Source organism: Myotis yumanensis, unplaced genomic scaffold, assembly GCF_028538775.1.
Source record: "Myotis yumanensis isolate MYYU_CA2020_CCGP unplaced genomic scaffold, mMyoYum1.0.hap1 SCAF_1, whole genome shotgun sequence".
Lineage (NCBI taxonomy): Eukaryota > Metazoa > Chordata > Mammalia > Chiroptera > Vespertilionidae > Myotis > Myotis yumanensis.
Window position 1 is genome coordinate 122,869,041 of NW_027223752.1, and position 21,015 is coordinate 122,890,055.

Consider the following 21,015-nt stretch of genomic DNA (forward strand, 5'->3'; position numbering starts at 1 on the left):
AAGATATTAAGCTATTCCTAAGTACTGAAATGCCAAACCATTGCAGATAAACTGAAGAATTCAGAATTCAATGTGACTGGACAGAAATGGGGCAGATGAACTTTCATTGAAAGCAAGTTCGGTAATGAGTCCAGAGAAAAACACTCCATCATACTTATAAAACTAAAGGTTCTGAGCTGTCAGCTAACCTCAAAATGGAAATCATTCAATCTTAGCCCCATAAACTAATGCTCTCCAACAACTAACAAGAAAAACACTGAATAAAAATAATCATTGAGCACTATGTGCCAGGTGCTGAGCTACATATCTTATGTGTATTACTTTATATAAAGCTGCCAGTAACCTCTTGCTCTTTTCATTTTATGGGATAAGGGAAACATCAAGGTCACATTGACATCAGCAATTCAAGCTCAAGGCAGTTTGTGGTCAAAGCTCAGACATTCACCTACTGTGTCACACTGTCCTGCACTGAACATCTTGGGTTCTCAAACAAATCAGCATTGGGCTTGTTCCTGAAACAGTGTCAGAATTATAATAAGAGTTCAATGGAGACATGCAAAATAAGAATAAATCTAGGGCAGGCCTACTAAAATTACCAAAGCTATAGCATATGAGTATAGCCTTTTAAAAATTATTATGCATTCGAGATACAAACTGTATAGAGAACATGAGTGGTTCATGAAATCCTGAAAGTCCAGAACTACAGAATAGCATGCCTGTCTTGAAAGGAGAAACTATGAGAGGAAGAATTCTTTATCACAGAGTAAAAACTCAGAAATTTGCTGTTTTTAAGCTGAAGATAGAGTATCAAGAATAACAAAGCCTGTGTCTCAGTTTTTTGCCTCCATCTCTACTTTTCTTGGTTTTTCAGATACTCCTCACTGGCAGCCACATTATGTCTGAGACCTTAGCCCCATCGTCTGGTAACAAATTATCTTGCCTTCCTTTCATGCATATCCACATATGAAGCCTCTGGTCAGTAGTGAGACCCTCCTTCATTATTTGGAGGTAGCTGGATTTGCTACCTCCAGGCATTATTCTTTGGGTATTTTGTTGCTTCCTCAAGTCTTGCGTCTCTTCTTGACATCCCTCAGTCCATGCAATGGGGATTTGATGTGCTTCCTTATTTATATTATTAGCAGTTGCCTTTCTCATTGTCCTTTTTCTTCCTCCCCAAAGCCCTGTTGAGGGAACATCCTGTTTCCCAAAACCTATGTCTCCTACTTACCGGTGTCTGGGTTCTGCTGCCTCTGAGCAATTGCCCATTGCCCACCTGCATCCTAAAAATGACCAGCACCTGGAATTCCCTAGTGCTCTGCTCTCTTTCTCTGATTGGAAGTTATGTCTCTTTATCCTCTGAAACAGCCTGTTCTGTGTGATCCTGCTTAGACTTCTAAGCTTGCATGCTGGAAGCTATTACTAGGAAATAGGAAATAAAACTAGGTGACAGGCATTTGGCTAGAGAAAATTTACCAGGACAGGAGATTGTGTACACAATAGGAATGGTTCTATTTAGAGTTTAATCAAACCTTATTATAATCTTGGTAAGCTTTAAAGAGATCTGGTCCATTGGGCAGAGGTTAAGGGAGTAATAGTTTGGGGTCTCAGGTGCATGTCTGAACCATAGAATAATGGAGCTTGCCTTAACAGATTTTGGAAATATTAGAGGTAGACTTATCCTCAGGATAAACGAGGTAGGCTGGGGGTCCAGATATGCAGCCAGCTAAGCATTCAGGGTGGGTCATATATAGTCCCAGTAAGCTATGATGTGAGCCAGAAATCTAGGACCAAGAATAGAGCAAGCAAAGGAAGTATGTGGCAACCATCAGGGTGTACAATTCCTGAGACATCTCTTGTTCACCACTGATGATTTTTACATTCTTGTTTGGTTTATAAACTGGAAAGCGAGCAGTGTGTATGAGAGTCAGTGTGATTTAAATGGCCAGCAGGGGAACAGGTAGTAGCCATAAGTAATATATAAGACCCGGTATTGTTTTGTGGGAAGAGGCCAGATTGGAAAGAAAGGACAGATCTGATTTTGCCTACTCAATTTTATCTCCAGAGTTACTATCTTACCACCTTAAGGGAATCTTGCACTAGCCATGATTCCCTCCATGATATTGTCTCTCACATGCTACCTAGGTTGGAACATCATGCTCATACTGAAAGATAGAGATAGAAATTTAAAGTGAAACCGTAGTCAATATAACTATCACCGATTATTAAGGTAATTAGGGCTGTCAGAGGAGAGCCCCTACATTTTCACAATCCTAGTGTAAAATGGCTATTGCTGCTCTCATCAGAGACAGAAGAATATTCTTGAGTGGACCCTGACAGTAATGGAATGCAGAGTTCCTTTGGGTTCCATGCAATATCCATATTCACTATACAAAATCCAAGAAGCTGGTGATCCTTACAGTTATTTACACTGCTCCTGTGGGAAACTGCTCTAATTGGGCCACACAGAATGTCCTGGGTCTGATTTCATTACAGCATTTGGACCTGCTTTCTAGAGCTCCTCCCCTTCTCTCTACTAAAGCGTCTCTCTGCCTCTCCTTAAGCCTTAGCTCAGGCTCACCACCTGGAGGCTTTCAACAGCTAGTGCTAAGGTGTGGCTGTATATATCATGGTTTTTGGTCAGGATAGCCTTAAAAATGTTGAATTTCAAGGCAAACCAAATAAAACAAAAACATTTGGTAGCCTGAACTGGCCAATTGTTTCTGTAAGTAATCTACCCAGTATTTTTATAGGAAGAAAAAAAAAGATATTAAATGCAGTGCAATTTTTATCCTTACTGCCCTATAACCCAATTAACGATTGCATGAGAACGTTGCCTTCTTGTGCCTGGGACTTTATTTACATAGCAATTATAGTGTCAATAGATGTAGTGGTGCATGTGTTGACCGACATCCCCTAGATTGTGTGTTTCCTAAAAGAAGGGATTCTATCCTATATATGTCTTTAAATGTCCAATATCTAGGCTAAGGTCTGATCCAGAGTAGATACACCTGGCTGTTTTATCACTGAAATAAATTGTAAAATGACTGGGTTGTCTAAGTTCTATACAGCTCTAGTTAGCTCACTCAGGAACTGCTGAGGGCTTCATGGGTGTATGGTCTTTTCCAGGACAGGGATGTGCATTAGATGGAAAAGAAAGGCCCTTCGTTCCTAAAGCTTATGTTCAAATGTTGAAGGTTAAGAAAAGCAATCACCATTATGGACTCTCATTTAGTCTGGGTTCCTCTGTCAAAGTAATACATTTATTTTTTAAAATAATAAAAGACTTTAATTTAGAGTCCTGAAGTCACTGAAACACACACACACACACACACACACACACACACACCTGATTCCATATATAAGAATGAAAAAAAAAATAAAAGACAGTACACACATGGAGGTGAAGTGTTATTTCAGAACATGAGCAGCTAAAATCTGGACGTAAGGGCCTGGTGGACAAGATTCATTCTGAGCCGTGAGCTGAGAGTGAAGTTGCAGTTTACTGCCCCTTGAAGCTGCTGCGCTGCAGTATTCAGGAATGATCTGCTTTTAAAAGACAGATTTCCAGAAACATGACAATTCCCCCCGCCCCCCCCCCCTCGCTCCCCCACCAGAGGTGGCCAATGAGTGAGCTTCACTCGTTCGCCTTCAGAAAAGCCATGCGTTGGGTTTTGCTCCTAGAGTGACACTTAATTCCATCTACTTGAAAGTGGCATTTCATAAAGAAGGGGATGGGGTCTCAACACTATGTGACGAGTCCTTTGGGACCCTCACCATGCTTCGCTCCTCTTATCTTGTAAACGCAGAGGGTAAGCACTAGATCATACCCAATAACTATAATATGCTTAAGTGGGGAAAAGGCCCTTAGAGGGAACCGTGGGGGCTATTCATTTTCTAGTGCTTGGAGACCCCTCCCCCCAGCAAAAGTAGGAGGAGCGGGACCTGCAGTGTTGTCAATATGGAAGCAGATAAATGAATATTATACGCCAGATTTTCCATAGCAACTACTTTAGTAACACATGTATAAATACACGTTTGTAGCTATTTTAATCATCTCCCTATCCAGTTCTGTCTGAATTAGTAAGGAATAGAGTATATTCAACAAAGTGGATTGCGCACAGGTAGCACTAATTACTGTGGCTACAGAAACAAATCACAAACCACTACTCTATTTCCAGTTTTTCCCTATTAATTTTTGGTGAAGTATTTCTACATTAGTTCCTTTTAAAATTAAAGATACGTTACATTTTCTAATCCCTTTGTAACTATGAGTTTCTTAAGCTCCTCTGCCCCAATGAGACTGTTTTTCACAAAAGAGAAAAGATTTTCAAAGCAGTTAACTTTAGTAGGAGACAGTGCATATTAAACCAAGCTCAGCATTCCCAGGTTTTCTGCCCTGGAGCCTTCAACGCTGTGATGACCGTATTTTCATTTAGAAATGACAGAAATGGGAAAGAAACCAAGCCGCTACCTAGTGCTGTGGCCTGTTCTGCTCTCTAGTCCAGCAGAACGGGTCCGGGAAGACCTTGGGCGGCGGGGAAGCGACAGTGTGCCCCATAATGACCCGGGACCAGGGTGGTCGCCGACCCGCCGCGAGCAAACGCCCACAGCGGCGTCAGAAATCAGCTCGGGCGTCCCCGCCGCGAAGCTCGCGGGGAGTCGGGGAAGGGCCTGGGGGTACGGCTGGAGGCCGGACGCCGCCGCCCGCGAAGCCTCTCGGCGCTGTCCACACTGACGAGCGCCCGGCTGACACCGGGAGGCAGAGCGAAGGGGGAGCGGAGCCGCGGGGACGGCGACCGAGCCGCGCGCCCCGGCTTTGACGTCGCCCGGCTGCGGCGAGCAGCTCGCGCTCCCAGCACGTAGCGCACAACGTGACCGCACACAGCCTTCCCCTCCGGCGCCCGGCCGCCGGCTCCCGGCTTCACCCTCCTCCTGCCCTCGCCTCCGAGGCGCTCAGCCCCGCGTCCACCCGGGGATCCCAGCCGGCGTCGAGCCCGGGGCGCTCCGCCGCCCGGCCCGGAGCCTCTGCCGCAGCGGGGGCCCGAGCAGCGGCCGCGAAGCCGGGTGTCCTCCTCGGGGGCCGCTCCCGCGTTCACCTCCGGGCGCCAGTTCTACGCCAGCCCAGGCGGGGAACCCCTTCTGCGGCTCCCTCCTCTAAACTCCCGCGGGTCCCGGCCGCCCCCACCCTCCACCTGGCGGGGGCGGCGCGGCAGCGGAGAGGACGCGCGCGGTGCGGGTGAGCACGCTTGGACGTGTGTGCGGATCCGGTCTCTGCTTCTCCCTCTCGCAAGTGGCGGCCGCTGGACTCTGCTCGCGGCTCCCGGAATTGGCGCGGCCGGCGGAGGCCCCTCTTCGCGGGCGGGTGCTGAAGGCTATTTTGGAGATCGGCGGCGGCGGCGGCGGCGGCGGCTGAGGCTGAGGCTGGTGCCCAAGAGAGCTCCAGACGCACACTCTGCTCCATCGGTCCCTCTCTGCCTCCCCCTCCTCCTTCCCCTTCTTCCCCACCCCAGCCCCCCCTAGTCCCACTCCTCCTCCTCCTCCTCCTCCTCCTCCTCCTCCTCCTCCTCCTCTTCCTCTCCTCTCCCAGCTCAGCGATGCGAGCCTGTATCGTGTAAGCGGATTGGCGTTGCAATGGCAACTGATGGAATGGGGGAAGGCAAGACAGCAGGGCTGGGGGCTCCGGACTGCGGGCGGGCGGGCCGCTGCCGCTGCTTGATGCTCCTCCGGGGACCTTCGCGACTTACTTTGTAAAGACGAACCCAGGCGACGAAACCTCTGCTCGGCGCCCCGAGTCAGAAGCCACTTCCTGTTCCTTGGCCGCCCGCGCCAGGCTCGCAGCGCTCCGCACCCGGCCCCTGGCCCGCGCCCGCCGCCCGCCGCCCGCCGCCCGCCCAGCGCGCCGCCGCGGCTGCGGAGACCGAGCCCGCTCCCCCGGAGAACACTTCGCCTCCGGCTCCCCTGCCCTGCACGCCCCCCGCTCCTCCCCGGCGCCTGCGATTTTCCCAGGCGCCCCGCGTGAGAGAGGCGTGCGTGTGAGTGTGTGTCAGGTTATTGTGCTGTGGGAGTGTGTGTCTCTGTGTCTGTGCGTGCATGAGTGTGGGGTGTGCGGGGCTGCTGCGCTCCGCTCACGGCCGCCGCCGGGGAAGGACAGACGGACGGCGCTGCCTGGGGCTACCGGTCCCCGGGCACGTCGGCGCAGCCCGGGAGCGAAAGGAGCGCACTCGCCTGGCCGCCGGCCTCCGGAAGGTCCCGCTGTTTCCCCCCTGGGCTGGATATGTTCATGTTCACGTGAAGATGGATTTAGTGTACGGTCTCGTGTGGCTGCTGACAGTCCTCCTGGAGGGGATCTCCGGCCAAGGAGTGTACGGTGAGTGAAATCGCGACGTTATCGTGACCTTGTGGTTCTTAGGCAAGAGAGGCTGGTGAGCGAAAATGCACGACTCGCGCGTTCCGGGGCCCCTCCCGGCGTGGCATTTGATTTACACTTCATCACGGTATTGGGAGCGACGAGGAGGCGGCGAGCGCGCTGCGGATTGGGCTGCGAGCCGCGGCCACGGCACCTCGGCTCCTGTTCCGAGTTGAGTGGAGCCCGCAGCATCGCACTCCTGCGAACCAGGAGCTGTGCGCTTGATTTATCCCTGCTGGAGACCCGCGCTCTAGCAGTCTTTGATTTAATAAAGACTGGACCTCGCTTGCCGCCTCGGCAGTGCCGCGATTTCCCCCAAATGGAGGCTTCGAATGTGACCCCAGTGAGCTCCCCATCCCTTTCCGTTCCCCTTCTCCCCACGTGTGTGTGTGTGTGTGTGTGTGTGTGTGTGTGTGTATGTGAGAGAGAGAGAGAGAGAGAGAGAGAGAGAAAGAGAGAGAGAGAGAGAGAGAGAGAGAGAGAGAGGGAGAGAGAATATGCCTACAAGACTTGATTTTCCAGTTTAGGAAGTGGGGTGACAGTTGAGTTGCATTATGCACCAGCCATTGCCTGGAGCACTGACTTGGGGAGGAGGAAATAGCAGGCAAGATTCTCGGTGCCAGACACAATTAAGGGACATGTTTGTGTGAATGGATGAGCAAATGCATGAATGAACGGACTGCCAAGTCCGTGCGTCTGGGCTCCGGGGCAGGACACCAGCTCACTGCAACTAGAACACAGTCTCAGTTCTCTGAACAACCCAGGTCTGGGCGGATAAGGACTGGGGAGAAGGGCGAGCTTGTTGATGAGTAGGTTTTTAAGTCCTCAAGAGCAAATCCAGGTTCCCTTGCCTGTCAGCAGTTGGCACCCTTGGCTTTCAGGACAGAAAGATACACTCACAGCCCCTCGCTCTGGCAGAAGTGGTCATCTCCTGGGACAAGCAGGCAGTGCCACAAAGGAAAAATAACTTCTGTGATCTCCAGGTATGGGGGAGGAGGAGGTTGGGAGAACAGCTCCTGAGGGACAGCGGGCCAAACCACCCACAGTTCCCCTCCCGCCAATATCCAGAGACTGCGTGTTGGAAATCCAGCCCAGTGCCCCCTGTCTCACTCTGGGGTTTGGATTCTAGCACTGCAGTGCTAGGTCAATGAATGCCCCCCCCCCCCCAACACACACACACTCCCCCCCCCCCCCCAACCCACAAATGGCATAAGTGTTTGTGGAAATGTCTGACTTTCCCTGCAGACCCTAGACCTGACTGAGGACTGAGGAGTGGGTGTGGGTACAAGAGGACCTTGGGTCCTCAAACTCTCTGAGAAACCACTGAGTGTGCCATGGGTGGGTGTTTGAGGAGATCAGACCTTTGCCATCTTCATTGTGTACTGCCCAGGGCTGAGCAGTGCTGGGAGGTGGCTGGAACAGCCCTCCCCAACTCTAAGCCTCTTAAATTTCCCCTCTCTTCCCACTCCCTCTTTCCTAAATGGAAGAGAGCTTGCTTGTTGGTGATTATGATGGTGGTGGTGTGTGTGTATGTATGAGAGAGATGCTGAGACTCCAGGCACATCTTACCTCTTGGCTTATGGAAGGAGGTGTGGCCTCAAGCAGAGCAGCAGCTCATTTAGTGCTCTTTTGCCTTCAGCCACACTGGTGTCTGGAGCAGCTGAGAGTGTCCAAGATTCTAGGGATGGAGGACTGCTGGAGTTAGAGCCTTCTCAAGGAGCTGTTCCTTAGTGTGGGAGAGTTTGAATTCCTTTCATCCCATGTCCAAGTCTTTATTTCTCTTCCACTGGCTCAGATCATCCCAACAAAAGGAGTTTTTATTTTTTTATTGTGTGTGTGTGTATAGGGAATAATAGTAAGTGAGAAAGATTGGGGCTGGCGGGGGCGGGGAGGGGTAATAGGGCTGGAACTGTCTGGATTAGAAAGACATAGTTCCAATTTCTTGTTACTTTTTGTAATTCAGATTATTTGTCCTGGAAGGTCTCATGTTGGGTAGTGGAAAAGGGTAAGGTATAGGAATGGAGACAATAAGAAAATTGCATTTGAGTATTCTTATACACAAGTTGCTTAACAAATAAGGAAGGAAGTAGTTCTGCTGCTGAACTGGTCCTTGTGATGGATGCGGTGGTGTTTTTTGGTTTGTTTTATTTTAATATTGATGCGGTTATTAGTAACTTAGCTAAGAATAGAATCAGCTTTGTGTGAAAAGTAATTAGCATCCCTGGTTATAAATGTCACAGCTATGAGGTGGGCGAAAAAATATACTTATATATAACTTTTCAAATATGTCTTACATATCACAGAAATTAGGTTCTCAAAGTGGAAACCCCTAAATTTCAGCATCATCCTCACCTGGGAAATCTCAGTGTCCTGGACTTTCTAAATCAGAAACACAGAGGGTGTGACCCAGCATTCGTTACTCAGGTCGTGATTCCGATGCCGGCTGAAATCTGAGAACCACAAGTGTATACTTCAAATTTCATTGCTTTGACTTTGTAAACCATGACCTTTCTTAGCCTAAAGTATTTGTTTTATTTTTATTTGTAGAAGAATTTATGGGGAAAAGAACACTTTATTTTTGTTTAGTTATAAAACATTGATAAGTTGTAAAAGAGATAGACATAAGAGTTAGTGTAAGGTTATAAAGTGTGTTTTGAACATTTTACATGAAGAGAATTGGAAATGATATGTACATATTTTAAAGCAGGGCAATTATAAGTGGAGACTTCAAAGACCAAATGGGAACTTTGCTAGCATAGAAGTCTATATCCCTTTATTTGCCTATATTTCCAGAGGTAAAACCACTCATACTGCACACAAATTAGTATTCTTTATTATTACTGTTTTCTTAGCTAGGTTCAAGAGGAAATAAAAATTGTGTTATAGGCAACTCAGGAAATCACTTCATTGCAGCCTAATATTATTTACATGATTTAGACATATGTCATTGTAACCTTTCTTTTTTGAAGTAGCTAGTCAACCCCTTCACTCTTCTACTTCTTGGCTGGAAAACCGAGTATGAAATTCAGATTTTTTTTTGTAATTGAGAATATTTGTTTTAATGTATGGATTATGTTGTCTAAAGTTACTATAATCTCCTTCCTTTTGTGCTCAATCAACTTAGCACCCGTGTGCAGTACTTAAGTGTAAAAGTTTCTGCTATAGATCTAGGAACTAATTGCCATTTATCTTGGGGTATTGCTCAGTAAACTAACTCCATAATTGCTGAAATTTGTGTATGTGTGGGAGTTGAGTAAGGGAGATTATCCTTTAATTTATATCTGCCTGTCTACTCTCTGTCGGTAATTCTAATGTCATTAAAATATTTTAAAAATATTTCCCTGAAAATTTCCCTGTATGTCCTTTACATATTCCATATCAGAGATGGCATTACAGTAATATAAATTATTTGAAAACACTTCTGAAAGAATGACTGTGAAAAAAATTCTTCATAACAGAGCAGCATCAAAAAATAAAAAAATGTGTACTTACTTCCTTAGGCAACTATGTTACACCTATTTTGATGGATAATATACATTTGGAGATATCTATATTTTTGAAGTTTTAAAATCCATTTTATTAATGAGTTTTAAAAAGTTATTTGTATTCACACTTTTTCTTCAAAATACTCTTAGAATTTTAAAATTTTATCTTAAATTTATTTTTACTCAATTAAGCATCACTGAAAACCAAAAGTCAGTAGATGAACATCAACTGGTATCCATTTGTGGCATTATTAATTTTGTTGCACTCCCATCCCGTAAGGTTTAGGGTAACTGATTAAACATAGCATCAAGGATCACAATGTAAACCCTAGATAATGTGTATACTTGTGGAAATAACTAGAGCTGAGTGATCCAAAGCATTTTTCTAGTTTGGGGAATTTTATTTGTATGTCATTCTGTGATAGTAAATTGTTTGGGCTGTTTAACTGTGTTTTCTAGAGATACTGTTGGTAATGACAATATTGAGAATCATATCTCCTGTAAACTTCTCAGTTGTCTTGTTAAAACAGGAAACATTGCCCCATTGCAACAAACTGTATTTTTACATTTGGCCCATCATAACCTTAGTTTACAAGGAGGCTAATAAAAATATTATAACTGTATTAACACAGGACAAATCCCGACTGCAAATGAAAAAAAAATAAAGTTTATGTCTGAATAATTTTGATTTTTTAAAAAAATCCTCACCAGAGAATATATTTATTGATTTTAGAGAGAAAGGAAGCGTGGCGGGAGAGAGAAAGAGAGAGAAGAGGGAGAAAGAGAAAGAAAGAAACATAGATCGGTTGCCTTCTGTTTGCTCCCCGACCAGGCATTGAACCCACAATGTAGGTATGTGTGCTGACTGGGAATCGAACCCTCTACCTTTTGGTGTATGGGATGATGCTACAACCAACTGAGCCACCAGGCCTGGACAAATATCTTAATAGTCTTTATGGGAGCCAAATCAACCTATGATGTGGTGTCTTGAAATAGTTAATGCACTCTCCCTAAATAACTTCCAGGATGCACTGGAAGCAATAAATAAATTTATCAAATTAGCAAGCTATATTCACTCAATTCAAGTTATATCAATATCATACAACTGACACCCAGGCAGTAGCTGGTTAGAAAAGGCTCAGTGGAATTGATAACCAGAGATAAGTTGGAAAAGGGAAGTATCTGGAAGATATTTCAGACTGTCAGTTGATTGAATGTAGACGGACAGATTGACCTAAAAAGATAAGAATACTCTGGAAGGTCAGTTGAATATTACATCAGTCTCAGGATGTTGCCATCCTCACAGCAATGGTATCCCAAGTGCACTGAGTTGTGATTTTTGCCCAGTTTGAGTTTGGAGAGACCCCGTGGTCAGATATTGCTTTTGATTGAACACATATTTAGGGTGTCAGCCTGTGGAAGGAGAGGAGGAGATGACTTTAATAAATGTTGCTGAAAAAAAAAATCAATCTGAATCTTTATCAAATACAATCAGTTCTAATCTCTCTTCCCACTCCTCATCCAACTGTCCCTGCATGCACAAGTTTCTTCCCCTCCCCTTCCCCGCCCCCGCCCCCCCCAAACACACAAACTCTTATATCATTGCCACCTTAGCTACCATCATGAGGAACAGTGGGCAGTCCTTTGTATCTTGGGATTCTTTTTATCCATTCAGGGTTGTCCTTGCTGGTCATATGACTGAGAATTCACATGCCAAATAGGAAGATTGTTTTATACATTATTACTTGCTCATGTCCTGTATGTCTTACATGGGGAAAGCTATTAGGTATTTTATTATATTTTTTATTTATTTTATTTTTGTTAATCCTCACCCAAGTATATTTTTCCCCCATTGATTTACAGAGAAAGTGGAAGGGAGTGAGGGAGAAACATGATGTGAGAGAGACATATCCATTGGTTGCCTCCCACATGCTCCCAGACCAGGGGCTGGGGTCAACCCTGCAACCCAGGTAAGCGCCTTTGACTGGGAATCAAACTCTTGACCAGGGATCAAACCCACAACCAGGTATATGCCCTTACCAGGAATCAAACTGGTGATCTTTTAGTGATAGTATGACACTCAACCAACAGAGCCACACCAGCCAGGGAAAATTATTTTAGTGTTTATTTTATAAGGTGAATCACCTTAAGCCTTTTGAGGAAGCAGGGTATGTGCAAACTTTCCTTAAAAAAATGTGATCTGTATTCTTTTAAATCTTACTGTTTTAATGTGATTGGGATAGGGCTCATGGGCATGTGACTAACAGCATGAATATTATGGGGTCATTTTATGTGATTAAGACAGTGTTAGAAACTGTCTTGGTTTGCTTTCCAGCTATAGAGGTGATTCGTCACTCACGTTGTCTGCCCTGGTCCTCATGCTCTGGGAAGAGTCTTGAAAGAGTTGGCCTTTGCAGCCTTGCAACCCTCATAGGCAAACAGCTAGATAGCCATATCTGCCTAGTCCTGGACCTGAGCTGTAGAGCTGGTGCTCTTCACAGCTGCAGTAAACTAAAGGAATATGCTGTCAGTTCCCAGTTAAATTGAGGAGGACCTTACTCTTCTTTCTGGCTATTTTGGAAGGACAAGCAAAGTGTTATATTTAATGTGCTTTAAGCATGAATAGGTGAACATTTTTAGCTTCATTGTAATTGCTATTAGTAACTGGAGTCCCACAAAAATGAAATTTCATTTCTTTGCTTCAGTGACTGTCAATGTAAATATATTACTTAGAGAAGACTGAATAAATGATTTCATTCATAGAAAACTGTATCCTATTTTTATTTCCAAATTCAATGAATAAATATTTGGCCCTGTAAAACCATGAAGTTATAAATGAGAAGAGACTTTAAAGTGTCAGTAAATCATTCTACTAATTTAAGACATAATGGCTTTATATTATGCCAGTCAGGTGGTGGTCCTATGCTGTTTGTGAGATTTCTTTACAGAAAAAAATGTCACACCTTTTCCCAGAGTCTAGGCACTTTCATTGGGTGGATATGTTTTTGCTAACTTGCTAAATTCCTTCATGCTGCATTATTGGGGTATGTACTAAGTTACTGTCTATTTTATACCAGTACGATTTTATTTTCTTTCTTAACTATACTACCTTGTATTGATCCCAGTTAAGCTCTTTGGTTTCCTACTACTTTTACAAGATATTGTGACATTTCTAATCTTAGTTTTAATAACACTTTAAAGATGATTTAGATTTTATAATCCAAATCATACAGTTTACAGGAATTTACAGTCATAGAAGAGGATTTAAATATTAGGAACTATTTTTTATCTATTGGACATTTACAATAAATTTGTCAGTTAAAGATATTTTGGTAGGAGCAAAGGTAGGACTTTATGCTTTATGATATAATATTTTTTTTAGTGTGCTACCTCTACAACCTCTTATAAAATAGGAGACACAAGATTCTTGCCATTCGTAGTCAAAAGTATACTAAGGGCTGTTTTGTGGTTGACAGATGGAGTCAAGTATGTGACATGTTACTATAGCTGCAAGTAGCATATTTCATTACTTATTTTGTTATAATGAGAATGGGAGGAATGAAAATAATTGAGTGATTCTGTGGAAAGGGATACATGACTGTCTGAAAGAGGCAGAGTTGGTTCATAGCTAGGCCTCCCAGAGTCCTTAAGGACAGCACAGAATATAGCTGATCTCTCATAGAGGTGAGTTAGAAAGATGCTAGGCTGAAAATGCTCCTGGAGATACGTATCTGCCCTTTAAATAGTGCCAAAACTGCAATTTATTTTTCTGAAGTAATTAGAACTTTTCTCATGTGCCTCAAACTGAGGAAGAAAGAAAAATGCTGTTTGACTGAAGGACATCTTCAGGGAGATTTTTCTGGTCTCTTGGAAAGGAAAGATGAGGGGATATAGGAACTCTCTTAAGTAGAGCATGTGATCCCTGTGGACCAGCTAATCCTTCCTGCTAGTTAATTGTGTGGCTTAGGTACATTAGGAGGGATCTCACGAAATAAGCTTCGAGGCATTCTCTCTGTTATTTCTGTGTGGAGCTGAGAATTGGGTCCCTGCCTCACCTCAGGTAGATTTGCTACTACAGAAGAAGAGGTTCTCATACTATCCTGAGACAGATCGGAAGATCTGTAAAAGGGATGCTACTTTTCAGGAATTATGGCCCGTGAGAATACTATACAGATTCTGGGCAGTTAGGCTGAATTCTGGTAACTCAGTCAACATATTAATGTATACCTGTTATGGATAACATCTGTGATAGCTATGTAGTAAGGTGATGAACTCTAATTGAGGAGATAAAGCCAAATGTAAAAACAAAGTAAGTAAGAGAAATCTACAAATGTTTGTGCCTAAACAAAAGAGAACAATTATATTTGGTGTCATTGTTGGAGGAAACTTGAAAAAACTGGTACATCACAGGTTGAGCCTTGAGAGAGGGTTGGCATAACATAGTAAAGAAGGAGGAAAGGATATTGCTACCTACCGAATGGATCCCAGCTGTGGGCATGGTGCCACAGAAAGAACAATAATGCTGGAATGTGTGTTTAATAGCCTTAGCAGTTTCTCCAAAGTTTACCATAACTAGAAAGGTGTATCTGTCCTTTAACCTATGCAAACCCCCCAAAAAGTCTGTAAGTCTGAAAAATAGATATCACGGTGTGATATCTGGAAGTTGCCCAAATATTTATGTCCACCAAAGTTCTGGGTTTGTGTGTGTTCAATTTGAAGCCAACTGACCTGCTCACCAGAAGATAAGACTGTTGTCTGTAACATTTCTAGGGATTACTGAGCCCTCCCCAATTCTTGGCAAACTTGGGAAACTTTGAACCTTCATAGCAGCTGCTTTTGGAGTTAAAGTCAGACACTTCATAGCATTTTTAGAGTGCCTATGACTTCAAAGCAGTGGACTATGGGTCTAGAATAACTTAAAACATCATGTTGCTTTTTGCAAATGTACAAACAGTGAGATGAATGCACTGCTTGTGTGAAAAGAGAGTTACGTGCTTTCATTATTTCATTGTTATCATTTTTAATCCTCACCCAAGGATATGTTTCTTGATTTTAGAGAGAGAGGAAGGGAGAAAGAGAGAGACATCGATGTGAGAGAGAAACATTGATCGGTTGCTTCCTGTAGGCTCCCATACTGAGGATCGAACCACCAACTGGGCATGTGCCCTGACCAGGAATACAACCTGCAACCTTTGGTGTGTGGGCTGACACTTCAACCAACTCAGCCATCCACTTAGGGCTGCGCTTTTATTATTGTTTTTTTATTCTTGTGCAAGACAGCTTGATATGGTTGAAAACTGTTGGGAAAGTTGGGGTTTTCTTCTTGTTCTGCTGTGACCACAGGCAGAAATGTTAACCTCTCTCTCCCTTTATATCTACATCTAATAAACCCTTAGAAAAGTGGGCTGTTACATAGAGGAAATGTAAGTAACATCAAGAATGAAAAAATATGATTGCATTTTTATACCTGGAGTAGAGGGAGAGTTCATGGAGAGTTTCCTTTATCTTCTTAAAAATGTCTAGCTTTTTTGCAATTGTAGCTCATGATAAAACTGGCATTAAGTCTTAGAACAGAGTAAGGGGCTAGAAAGTAAAAGAGAGCAAGTAATTTTTTTTTTCTGGAACAAATATTCCAGCGTGTCAGTGTAGCAGAAAATAAGTCCAGTGGTGTATTTTTGAACAGTATTTGTAATATTAATATGTGCATGAGAATGTTATTTGATACTGCATCTTGTATGCACATGTAACTGTTCTTGTCTCAGGCTAGCCTCCTCTCAATCCACCTAATCCTGGAGTTTCTCCTTTTGCTCCTTAATGATGAGGCTAGTGGTGGGGAGCTGGAACACCCTCATTTAAGAGCTCCAAAAGAATATTAGGGTACACTAAACAGAATGGTCATTAGTATATTTACATATGTGTGTGTTCAAATATATGTATACATCTTATTTTTGTATCAAGAAGCAAGAGTAGTCTCAATACCCTGCTATTTTGAGACTAATTGAAAAATAGCTGCATGAAAAAAAATCCATCCAAATGAAATAACTTAGAGATACAGTTGTAAGAATACTTATATAACATTGACTTTGCTAAGCAAGTCTCCTTGAGCATATACACACAGTAAACTGGGAAAGGACTTAAATGATATGTGGTTTTGGAGTTATCAGTCTTACCTCAGTATCTCAGAATTGGTGAAGTTATTATCAAGATTATGAATTTTTAAAAATATTTATCCTGATTCTGAACTTGTTTCTTGTTTTTCATGGTTTATTCTACTACTATACCATTATTATAATTCTCCCTTGTCCTATTATTCACTTTCATTTAAAATATATATTTTTATTGATTTTAGGGAAGAAGGGATATAGGAAGGGAAATATCAATGATGAGAGAGAATGATTAATCGGCTGCCTCCTGCATGCCCCCCTACTGGGGATCGAGCCCACTACCTGGACATGTGCCCTGATCTGGAATTGAACCGTGACCTCCTTATTCATAGAAGGATTAAGGAAGAAAGTGGAGAAGTGGTTAGGAATAAAGGGTTTTGTATAAGCTTAGACAGTTAAGGGATCAACAAGTGAGTTGTCAATTATGTTAAAAAATGAACAATTTAAATGTAGTGTTTTTTGTTTTTGTTTTTGTTTTTTACATTAGCCCAGCCTGCATGGCTCAGTGGTTGAAGTAGATCTATAAATCAGGAGGTCAGGGCTCAGGTTTCAGATTCCATCCCTAGTGAGGGGCATGCAGGAGGCAGCCGATCAATGATTCTCTCTCATCATTGATCTCTCTCTCTCTCTCTCTCTCTCTCTCCCCCTCCTTTTCTCCCTCCTTCCCTCCATCGCTCCCTCCCTCTCCCTCTCCCTTCCTCTCTGAAATCAATAAAAAATCCTATATAATAAAGAGCTAATATGCAAATGGTCATCACACCCTCACGCCATCACGTTGTAACGGCTCAGACACTCAACACTGGGGAGAGAGGAATGGGGACCAGCCAGGCACAAATGAGCTTGCGAGAGAGGAATGGGGACCAGCCAGACACAAATGAGCTTGTGAGAGAGGAATGGGGACCAGCCAGGCTGCGGCCCAGGAGATGGACAAGCCGTCCACCCCGCGGTCCTGGGCACCTGTGGCTGTGGCCCAGGCGAAGCCGCCTACCCACGGTCCCCTGCGGCTGTGGCCGGCCCGGGTGAAGCCGGCTCGGGTCCTGGGTGCCTGTGACTGGCCAGAGGAGGGAATCCTGGGTCCCGGGTGCGGGGTGAGGCAGAGGTGGTTGGGGCAATCAGGCCAGCAGGGAAGCAGTTAGGGGTGATTAGGCCAGTAGAGGAGCAGTTAGGGGCGATCAGACAGGCAGGCAGAGGTGGTTAGGGGTGATCAGGCAGGCAGGCAGGTGAGTGGTTAGGAGCCGGCGGTCCCGGATTGTGAAAGGCAGTTGGACATCCCTCGAGGGGTACCGGATTGGAGAGGGTGCAGGATGGGTTGAGGGACCCCCCCCCCCCCACCATCCATGAATTTTGTGCACCAGGCTTCTAGTGTATATATATATTTTAAAAAGACACATTAGACCAGATGGATTTAATTGATATCTTCAGATCATTTCCCTCAAAGAACCATAATATACATTCTTTTCAAGTGCACATAGAACATTTTCTAGAATAGACCACGTTAGGATACAAAATAAGTCTCAATAAATTTAAGAAGATGGAAAGCATATCAAGCATATTTTCCATCCACAATGGTATGAAACTAGAAATCAAGCACAAAACTGAAAAAAAAAGAAAGAATGGGAATTTTCTAAACCCTAGTCTTCAGAGAGATGATGTTATTATGTAACTTATGGAAGACCTCCTTAGGCAATCCTATATAATAAAAGCCTAATATGCTAAGTGTCCAGTCGTTCGGTCGTCTGTTCAACCAATCAAAGCTAATGGTATGCTAAGGCCGCTCAACCACTTGCTATGATGTGCACTGACCACCAGGGGGAAGACGCTCTGACCGGTAGGTTAGCTTGCTGCTGGGGTCTGGCAGATTGGGACTGAACAAGACAGTCCAGACATGCCCTGGAGCCCTCCCGAGGTCCCTCCCTGGCTGGCCAACTTCCTGTGACCCTCCCCGGCCCCGATCGTGCACCGGTGGGGGTCCTTGGCCTGACCTATGCCCTCTTGCAATCCAGGACCCATCAGGGGATGTTGGAGAGCCGGTTTCAGCCCAATCCTGCAGGCCAGGCCGAGGGACCCCACTGGTTCATGAATTTGTGCACTGGGCCTCTAGTTATATATACACAAACATGCACATATACACATGCTTAAATAGAGTCAATATATATATGAATATATATTTTAGAGTATATACATATTCTCTATATACAAGTCAACATTTATGTATGTATATTCATAGAGTGGATCTCATGGGTAGTAGCTGAACTTTAGGGTAAGCTCCAGGAATTGGATGGCTTTTCCCCTTCCCTTAAAGCTGACTGATTTAGTATTGACAGCAGGACATGTGATCTCTCACCTAACATTCATTTTGTTTTTATTTTTTTATCATTTTATTATTTTTTTAAAATATATTTTTTTGATTTTTTGCAGAGAGGAAGGGAGAGGGATAGAGAGTTAGAAACATCGATGAGAGAGAAGCATCGATCAGCTGCCTCCTGCACACCCCCTACTGGGGATGTGCCCACAACCAAGGTACATGCCCTTGACCGGAATTGAACCCGGGACTCTTCAGTTCCCAGGTCGACGCTCTATCCAGTAAGCCAAACTGGATAGGGCTCATTTTGTTTTTAAATATCTCTTGTGATACCTTCATGCTTATATTCACCAGTTTACATTAGCTTTAGAAACTCACATAACTTCTGTTTTCTTCTATTATTTTCTTAGTTGAAAGAAGAGAAATGTTTCCAGCTGCATAATAGCGATACCTGTGCAGTTTATTTTACCTGCACTACAGAGATGTGGACACTTGAAGCACGGAATATACACTTGTATATTCCGAAGAACATCCCTCCTCCCTCCTGCTCTATTAGTTAGGTCTTTTCTCCTTTGTAAAAGTGAGCTTTCAGTGCATCAAAAATAGCTATATTCAAGGGTGGATAATAAAATATATCCACAAACCAAATTCAAGTAACTTGGACCTCTACCTTTTTAATTACTGAAAAATAAACAAAGGTATAGTATTTTTTTCATAAAATAATTGCCGTATATCATGTGCTTACTATATGTCACACCTTGTATTAGGAGTTTTATTTATTTATTTTTGTTAATCTTCACCCAAGGATATATTCCCATTGATTTTTATTTTTTATTTTATTTATTTGTTTTAATAATTCTTTATTGTTGAAAGTATTACATATGTCCCCCCCCCCGCCATTAGCCCCCTCCAGCCCCCCCGCCCTGCCCCCCTGCCCCAGGCCTTCAGCACCCCATTGTCTGTGTTCATGGGTTATGAATATATGCATACACGGTCTTTGGTTGATCACCTTCCATCCATCCCCGCCTTTCCTCTGAGTTTCTGCTTCCATGTCTCGGATCCACTCGGTTCATCATTTTACTTTTTTACTTAGATTCCACATATGAGTGCAATTTTTCCCATTGATTTTTAGAGAGAGTGGAAAGAAGGGGAGAGACAGAAAGAAACATTGATGTGAGAGAGAAACATCGATTGTTTGCCTCCCAACCAGGGCTGGGATTGAGCCTAGGTACATGCCCTTGACTAGAATCAAATCTGGGACCCTTCAGTCCACAGGCTGATGCTCTATCCACTGAGCCAAACTGGTTAGGATATAATAGGAGTTTTAAATACATTATACCATAGTCTAATCTTTGAATGAGGTAGATGAGAAATCTGAAACTCATGAAGTTTAAATAACTCCCATATAGTTACTGGTGGCTGAGTTTGGAATCAAATGTGAAATGGATGTAAAAATAAATATTTGTATATATTCCTATTTTATTATTAATTATATTCATATATTTGTGTGTTTGTACTTAATGTGATTAAAACATGCAAGTTAGCTAGCTCACATAGTGCCATCGATGAAACTTATCTCAAATAGTGTATATTTGAAGTGCAAATTTGATGATAAATTTCAGTAAAAAATTTAGGCTTTTATTATATACTAGAGGCCCGGTGCACAAAAATTTGTGCACTTGGGGGGGGGCAGGGGGGGGGTCCCCCAGCCCGGCCTGTGCCCTCTTGCAGTCTGGGACCCCTCTGGAGATAACAACCTGCTGGCTTAGGCCTGCTCCCGGGTGGCAGAGGGCAGGCCCAATCCCTAGGTGCAGCCCCTGGTCAGGCTCAGAGCAGGGCCAATTGGGGAGCTGGGGCGCCGCCCCCTCATGCACAGAGCAGGGCGGATCGGGAGGTTGCGATGCCACCCTCAGTCACGCTCAGGGTAGGGCCGATTGGGGGGTTGGGGCACCGCCCCCTGTCACACTCAAGGCAGGGTCGATGGGGAGGTTGCGGCGCCACCCCCTGTCACGTAGAGCAGGGCCAATCAGGGGGTTGGGGTGCTGCCCCCTGTCACTCACAGAACAGGGCCCATCAGGGGGGTTGGGGCGCTGCCCCCTGTCACTCACAGAACAGGGCCCATCAGGGGGGTTGGGGCTCTGTACCCTGTCACACACAGAGCAGGGTCGATCAGGGGGTTGGGGAGCTCCCCCCTGTCACTCACAGAGCAGGGCCGATCAGGGGGTTGAGGAGCTCCCCCCTGTCACGCACAGAGCAGGGCCCATCAGGGGGTTGAGGAGCTCCCCCCGTCACTCACAGAGCAGGGTCGATCAGGGGGTTGGGGAGCTCCCCTTTGTCATGCACAGAGCAGGGCCAATCAGGGGGTTGAGGAGCTCCCCCCTGTCACTCACAGAGTAGGGCCGATCAGGGGGTTGGGGCGCCGCCACTGTCACACTCAGGGCAGGGCTGATGGAGAGGTTATGGCTCTACCCTGTCACACACAGAGCAGGGCCCGTGGGGGGGGGGGGGGCGCGCCGCACCCTGTCACACACAGAGCAGGGCCGATCAGGGGGTTGGGGAGCTCCCCCCTATCAGGCACAGAGCAGGGCTGATCAGGCACAGAGCAGGGCTGATCAGGGGGTTTGGGCGCTGCCCCCTGTCACGCTGATCCCGGTGCCG

The 21,015-nt window shown here is 44.7% G+C and overlaps 1 protein-coding gene across 1 annotated transcript in view; it reads left to right on the top strand.

Annotated features, from left to right (window-relative positions):
* The first annotated feature begins 6,048 nt into the window (after positions 1–6,048).
* LOC139013047 (MAM domain-containing glycosylphosphatidylinositol anchor protein 2-like) overlaps positions 6,049–21,015 on the top strand; it is a 512,403-nt gene continuing 497,436 nt past the window's right edge. Inside the window, exon 1 of the mRNA XM_070419270.1 lies at positions 6,049–6,367. Coding sequence (XP_070275371.1) covers positions 6,091–6,367 — 277 coding nt within the window. The 5' untranslated portion in view covers positions 6,049–6,090. The remainder of the gene's footprint in view (positions 6,368–21,015) is intronic.